At 45.2% G+C, this 8,190-nt stretch overlaps 1 protein-coding gene across 1 annotated transcript; it reads left to right on the forward strand.

Annotated features, from left to right (window-relative positions):
• Positions 1–2,738: 2,738 nt before the first annotated feature.
• On the forward strand, positions 2,739–3,917 carry LOC124655566 (NAC domain-containing protein 41-like). Its single transcript, XM_047194441.1, has one exon. The coding sequence runs from the start codon at positions 2,739–2,741 to the stop codon at positions 3,690–3,692; it is 954 nt and encodes a 317-aa protein (XP_047050397.1). The 3' UTR covers positions 3,693–3,917.
• The last annotated feature ends 4,273 nt before the right edge of the window (positions 3,918–8,190 follow it).

An 8,190-nucleotide genomic window follows, 5' to 3' on the forward strand; every position in this document is an offset into this window, starting at 1 on the left:
AATTGTCATTGCCACTTGGCATCATTTCTTGTCTACTGGTTTTTATTTGTGCAGGAATTTAAGAGTATTGCCAATGTTGAGAAAACAAGAAGTGCCTGTGAAGTTTTAGTCTAGGATCAGAGTTATACATTTGTAATTTTCATTTCTTTCTTGATTTCTTATTCATTTGAGAATAATTCCATTGTAATATTCTGGAATATTGTAAAGACAATGTACGCGTGTTTAAATATCAATAAAACTCAAAGTTTTCCTTATGAGCTTTATATAAATGTGATTATCCAATTTTGGATTTGTATTGTATGAGTCTTATTTGAATTTGAGTTATGAAATATTATTTCAATTATATGATGGTTTCTTATATTCAATCATGATTTATAATACAAATTTGAAATTCAAATTCAAATTCAAATTCCTTTCAAAAAACCCTAGGTTCAAAGAGATAATGTCGAAATTCATCGCACTCTCGTTACACTAAACCCTAGTTGCAATAAGAGAGAAACCTCGATCCCTCTTATGTTTTATGAAGTTAAGCGCGAAAATTTTCCTCGTTTTGCGATGCAATGCAGAACCCTTTTCTAAATCTACCTCGCGTTTGTTCTAAGTCGTGGGATGTTACACTCCTCTTTGGGATTTTCCCCTCAAGATTCCGTTTCGCTACCCTGATCTCACGAAGATAACATGTTGGTTTTCTGATCATGCCAAAATAGTGTCGCTGTGAATCCATGATCCAGATTGGAACGACGTCACTGTGAGTTATCACTACGTGTGATCGGCTAGAAACCCCATCCACTGGGAAAATTCTTTCCTGCTGTTGCAAATGAAATAGGTTTCACCCACTTTTATGTGTGATAACGACATTGCAGACTACCATGTCATCCTGCATTCAGAACTCGGCCAACTAAGGTCTCCTCACCGATGCCAATGTTGAGCTTCGCTGGGTCTTCAAAATCCTTGCCACTATAAAACCAATGCAATGTCACCAATCTCGGAGCCAGTGTTTCATTGCGTTAATAAATAATTTAAATATTTCCTAGGCATTTATGTATATCTCCTCTACTCTCTTTCTAAAGGTGAACACAATCCCTTTATTATAGATTAGATACATATATTACCTACTATTACCACACCTGGTACGGTCCAATTGGAGGCCCATGAAGCCCAAAACGCAATGACAACCAAAGCCCACAAACCAGGCGTGCAACACAAGAACTATCCCATACAAGGGTATCCTAACATGTAACCAACCCGGAGTCCTAAGATCTGGCCTCCTTCGTAAGAACAAGGAGGGATCGACGTGAAGGATATATCCGTGGTACGTGACCTGGAGCACACCATAGCAATCACAACGACCATGTAACCCTAATCATCATCAATCATGAAACAAACAAGGAACACATAGGGTTTACCCTCCGGTGGCCTAAAGTTGGGTAAATCGCGTCCCCTGTGTTGTTTGTACGCTAATGAAACTACCAACGCATCTTCTTCACTAAAACCCAAGTCCATAACTATGGGCCTTGCCGTGGTATCCTGACGTGAAACACCGCAAAACATTGCGGTCCATTTGACACCCGAAAAGGTTCCTAAAATTAACAAATATACAAAAAGGCAGATTTTGCATCATTACAAACAATTAAAAGAGAACTTTGTGGAAATCACCGAAATTTATGTAAATAATGTTGACAACGTCACATATTATGCAAACTAGCACTTGTGCACTACTTCCATTTACATTTATCTTTCGTTCTTGAACACAAGTTCTCTCTTAAGCATGGGTGTTTGGTTCCAGACACATTTTGCCAAGCCAAAGTTTGGTAATTTGCACGTGTTTCAGTGTTTGGTTCTTGCCTTACTTTATTATCCATATAACCTACCCGCCATTGAGTGAATTTCTTGCCAACTTTTGACACACTTTGTGGCTTCTAAATTCTCAACTGCACTTGGCAAACTTAGGCTTGACGAAGTATGAGCGGGAACTAAACAACCCTAAATATATTGTCACCATAGCATTACATGTTGCAACCCTCCATGAATAAATGCTGGTTTATATCCACAAAAATGTTCATCATGTGCCTGTGAAAAATGTTAATCGTGCTGGTGACAAATGTTTGTAATCCTCCAGATTTTTTACAATAGTTCTTGAAGGATGCTTCATCCAATATTATGTACTGTAACAACTCAAGATGATATTGTATTACAATTTTAAATAGCACAAACATCACTAATCCCTGGAACAAGATAGAAATAAATAAATGGTAGAACATGATGGAGTTAATAGTTTCTAACGAAAATTGTTACAAAAATATTATAGAAATACAAAATAGTGAACCAAAAATATTTATGAACAATTTTAACGAAATAGCAAGGTGGAAGAATAAGGAAATACATGGAGTGGAGAACAAGTTTGCAATACTCAGTTTCCTTATATGCGCTTCAAAAAAGGAAATGCGCAGTTTCCTTTTGAGAAACGCGGGATGGGCCGGCCGGCTTGGATTGCTAGCACATCAACAAACATTCCTTGATATAGTTGATCGGAAGATTGGAAAACGCGTCCAAAAAACTTGCATCTTCGTCGGTTTAAATCGAAGATTTCCCACTTCCCAGCCGCCTCTTGTCTTCCTCCCCCGCCGCCAAATTCTAATCCTGGCTGCTCCCATCCCAATCCATCCTAATCCGCGGTTTCTGCTTCTTCTTGGATCTCCAGCTCTCCAAGCACTCTGGGCGCTCCGATCCCAATCCCCATGGCGTCACCGACTCCTCCCCACGAGCCCATGCCCGGCAGCTCCTTCTACCCGCAGAACTACGACCTCGTGATGCAATACCTTCTCCCGAAGCTTGCCGCATCTCCGCTCCCCGCCTCCACCGAGCATTTCTTCCACGACGCGGACGTGTACGCCGACGACCCCGAGACGCTCACCTCCCGCTACCCGTCCGGACCGGCGCGGGCTTACGGCGAGAGCGAAAACTGGTACTTCTTTTGCGCCGTGAAGCCCACGATCGCCCGCGACGGCCGCAAGCCCCGGATCGTCGGCGGCGGCAAGGGTACCTGGAAAGCCGAGAGGGGGGAAGCGGTCGTCGACCCATCCTCGGGCGACACCGTCGGCCGCCTGGAGAGGTTCACCTACACGCCCAAGCCCAAGGAAGCAGGAAAGCGGCCCGAGTGGCTCATGGTGGAGTTCAGTCTGGATCAGCAACTCGTCGAGGGCGGCCAAGAACCAAGAACCGTGCTTTGCAAGATCTATCGCAGCCCTCGATTCCTCAATTCCGTGTCCAAGTCTTTGGCTTCATCAGCGTCCGCGCGCAAGTGCAAGAGGAAGGCGGCCGACGAGCGACCGGCGTGTCCGCGCAAGTCCATCAAGGCCACCGACGAACCATCTCCCGTCAGGCGGCAGCTCCTCTTTCCTCCCCCTACCGCACCAATTCAGCAGGCACCAATTCTGGAGGACGATGAAGCCTTTCTTGGCGACAACCAATTCTGGAGCGAGCACTACCGCATCGGCGAGCTCTCCGATCCCGCGCCAAATTGGCCGGTCCAATTCCAAGTCGACGACTTGGGCGAGCAATTCTGGAGTGGACTGCCCCAGCTCGATGGTGGCGAGCCTTCTGCTCCTTGGAGCTGCTCAATGATGACGGCTACATCGACTCCATTGTGCGGTGGAAGAGACTTCTTCTGGAATTCCATTGCCACTCTCTGAATCTCATCTCTGCTGAATGCTGATCATGGCTGACGGATGACACAAGACGGTTTGAGTTGAGTAAGTGCACAATATTGGTGCATCAGCGAAAGGATACTTAGAACATGATCTGGAGTTGGATACAGTGTTTAACATCTGCAGTTTAGTTTTTTTTAACATCTGCAGTTTAGTAGTACTCCGTAGTAGTCTGTTCACCCTGTGATGTGTTGTTCTGTAATATGTAGTCGTATTCAGATTTTACCTTCAGATTATTTAGTTACCGTGGTTCTCCACTTAAACAGTTTCACAGCTATTAAATTGACTCATGCTACTGACAGTTCGTGGAGATTTTGACCTGTTTTCAACTGTCAGCTTAGGGAAGATTCAGATATGACTTGGACTTATGTTATAATTCTCTCTATGACCTGTAGCAATGCATGGGCAAATTTCCTAGTTTTATTAAATGCCAAAAAAACTCGGTTTTACACAAGTGCTCCTTGGACTTTTGGATTTTTGAAAAGTTTCAAAACCTCGCTCTTTTATGTTTTCAAAAATTATGGCATTAAATATGTAGATAGATTTAGACACGAGGAGTGTAGTAAAAAAAGTCCCATTAAAAAATACTGTATTTTCAATACGTACTATTGTACTACTATTTATAGTCAGAAATTTGTCTTTTTTGCATCTCCAAAAATATAACGTATTTTTTGACGAGACTTTTTGATTCCAATCCTCGTATACACATCTATCTACATATTTAATGTCATAATTCTTGAAAGCAGAGAAATATGAGAATCTGAAATTTTCAAAAATCCAAAAGTGAAGGGACACTGACTCCCATGTGCACAAAATCCTTGCCCGGTTTTACAGCCAAATAGTCCGCAGAGGATACAAAGGGGGAGAAAGGACAAAAAGAAAGAGGAGCATGACTGCAACAGAAGGACCTAGCTCAAGATATTTCAGTCTCACCATTCCTTACCCATCTTTGAATTGATTCTTATGTTTGCTTTTCGGTCCGAGCCCATAGCTTTTGTTTGATAGAACTCAGAACCGCGATTAGCAAGTCAGCAACTCAGGCTCACAGGCTTCACAACAACATGATTCATGTTAAGAAAATTGTGCCATTGACAAAAATCCAGCTAGGGAGCCTTGATTTTTTTTTTCAATAAAGAGCATATATTAATATCGCGGAGATACCAATTACACCCAGCCTCTGCAACAACATCATGCCCTAATGACATAAAGGATGCACACTGCAAAAAAAAAGAGAGAATAATTACAGAAAAGAAAAGTCCTGCTACAGAGATCGATAAACTTGAAACAGCAACACTGACACCACCAAGACAACACCAGCTTCTCCATAAGCGACGCCTCCAAGAAGAAAACATTGCACAAACGCTGTCGTCGTCCGATCATACATCTTAGGTTTTCACCCTGAAGAAAGTCCTCCCTCTCAAAACAATGTCTTCAACAAGAACATTGCCAAGCACAACCAATTAAGGTCAGACCTGGGATTTTCACCCTGAAAGATAGAACTCTGAACTTCTCCTGTCCAGTCGCCCCCACATACAAGCCACTGTTTGAAGTCACAAATCTCCAAGCCAATTCCATCTCACCACCACCATCCGACCACCATTGCTCTTTCACCGATCTTAGCTTTCATGACCTTCTCCGCTAGCACCATGGAAAGAAAATGAGCTCCATGATAGTAACAGCCAGCAGAGCTTCGAAGCGCTCCCTCTGAAACCAAACGGTCAGATAAAAAACATGGGTGCGCCCTTCCGAAAACACCCAATCTAGCAATCTTCAGGCATTGATCGCACAATGAATTTCGCCGGCAGGACCTTCCGGAACACAACAATCCAGCCAGCTCGGTGGGAAGAAGCTTCCGACGATCTTCAGTTGGCGCAAGAGAAACCCTAGGACAGCCACCTTTATTAGGCAGAACGGCAGGCCCCCTCGCCGCCGCCCGCCGGTCGACCTCAACGGCGGAAGAGGAGGCCGCCACCGATCACAAACCCGTCAACAAGTCGTCCGCCGCCACCCCCAAAACCGAAGGTGAGCTGTCGGAAGGAGGGGGCACAGAGGACTCATCGGCAATAACCAGGCACGACCATGCCACCGAGGAAGCCGGATCCGCAGTCATCGGGATCACCCCCGGCGCCGGCCGCATCGCCGAACCATCAACCAGCCACCGCATCCCTTGCCAAGGTAGCCGGCGCGAGCGCCGCAGAAACAGCCGCCCGAGGCTGCCGTCCCGGATCCTACCCTGGATCCCTCCACGCTGACCACCGACCAGCCCCGCCGTCGGCCGATCATCACCGCCGCCGATCCAACGCCGCCTCCGCGCGCGCGACGCGAGAGGGGGACCTGCCGCCGCCGAGAGCTTCACGAGCTTTGCCCGCACGCTCGCGCCGGCGGCGGCAGGGAGGAGGGAGATCGGAGGAGGGGGAGGTAGCGGCGGCGGCGCTAGGGATCCGCCCGAGTCGCCCAGCGCGGGGGGCGACGCGGGGGCGAGAGCTAGGGAGCCTTGATAGAATTGTTTTCTCGGAAATCATATGGGCGATCAGCAATGCAACATCGCAGGATTCAAATCATGCATTGCAGCACTTGGTTCAGTCAATAGAGGGTCCAAAATTGTAGAGCATCACTAGAACCGTGATCATTTCTTGTGCAGGAGAACATGTACTGGAGGAACTGACCTGTTAATCATTTCGAACTTGCAACTCACCCATGTGTCAACAGACAAGGTTGATGCAAATGATTCTACAATGGCAAGTTCAACCCTACATGCAACAAAAGAAAGAAGATAGTCAGTCTTAAACGATATTGATCGGAGTATAGTGTTGAATAATAAGATTCTGATGACATGACAAACAAAGTATATAATAGATGGACATTTTGGAAATCACCAATCTCTGAAAAATCTAATAAAGAGCAATCACTTTAAGATAATATTAGCAGTTTGCCAACTGACTATTGTTAGAGATGTATAGCAGTCTTTGCTGTATATCCATTTGATGGCGCGCTTTGCCTCGACCCTCTGTTTTGGGGATAGAATGGCAGGTATTTACACATGTATGGAGGTATGCAGTGCGATCAATGTTCACGAACAACATATTTATTTGATATGTTAGTAATGGAGAAAAAATCGGCCTGTCCAAGACATTATCTCGCAAATTACATGGGGAACTTCAAAAAACACGAGAGCATCGCACAACTACCTCTGTCAACTTCCAAGGTTTTCCACCTTGCAAAATGTTCGATTATCCTTACTTTTGCAAGATCAGCAACATTCTTATTGTCCAGTGTAAGGTGTCCAAGAATTATCTGCCTCAAATACAATGTAATGTATCAACTGAAAATTATAGTTTTCCAAGACAATATGTTCCGATTTGTACACAAGTTGGTCCTAATAAAAAGAGGCACGGAACCATCCCTGTTGTTCCATCTTCAGATATGGTTTCTGCACAACAGATTAAAAAGAAGTTGCCAGTTTGGTTTCTACTGAACAAGCAAAGAATCCGTAAAAGAGTAACATGCATATATATATATATGGTTTAGCGGATTACACAATTGATCCTCACGCGCCGTTGTTCAGTCCATTGAATAATCTATTTCTTCATATGTTGAATATGGATAGCCTTGACGAGATGATGATGCACATGTTGATGGAGGAGGAAGCAAATTCTGCCGCCGATGAATAGGAGCATTCCATGATACTCGCCGGTCTTCTGCAGCTAGAAGAGGAGGGAGGAGGAGAAGGCAAGTCCCAAACATGGAGGGTCAAAGTGCGGGAGAAAGAAATCGAAGGCACGGCAGCGAATGGAGGGCCATGTCATGCTCTACACCAACTATTTCTCCGAAGATTTTACATATACCCTGAAGGACTTAAGCCGGTGATTCTACAAAAAATATTTTTTTTAGACAGAAGGCTACCCAACGGCAGAGTACAACAAGATCAACCGACAACAGAGTTCCAACACACATAGAACCAAGTTTTAGAGCCCAAGATATAAAGCAAAAAAAAAACAACATATGGCAGGCAAGTGCCCCAACACCGCCTAAAGCCACCACCAGAGATACACAACCAAGGAGGGAGGGCTGCTAGTCTCTGTCCCTGATGGTCGAATGGAGGGTGCGGATCCGGCCAATCGCCCACTCCACTGCCTCGCGATCCTTCTTCCTAGCCACTGGCTTCCACACATGCAAGTACATAGACATTTTATATAACCCGTTAGCAGGTTGACGCGGGAAAACCCCGTCGATCGAAAACTTGTTCATAAGGTTCCAAAGCGTCCAACAAAAAGCGGCACTCGCCATCCAAAGAACCCGCCTGGACTATCCCACCTGAACACGGAGAATCCTAAAGATGTCCACGAAACAGGAGGGATTCCACATGCAGCCGAGCAGTTCCCTAACTGCACTCCACACAAATTTGGCGAGGGGACAGGAGAAGAAGATATGGTTGTTGTCTTCCACCTCCCCGCAGAGAGCACACATGCCCGTAGAGGGTCCC

Source organism: Lolium rigidum, chromosome 1, assembly GCF_022539505.1.
Source record: "Lolium rigidum isolate FL_2022 chromosome 1, APGP_CSIRO_Lrig_0.1, whole genome shotgun sequence".
NCBI classification, from domain to species: Eukaryota; Viridiplantae; Streptophyta; class Magnoliopsida; order Poales; family Poaceae; genus Lolium; species Lolium rigidum.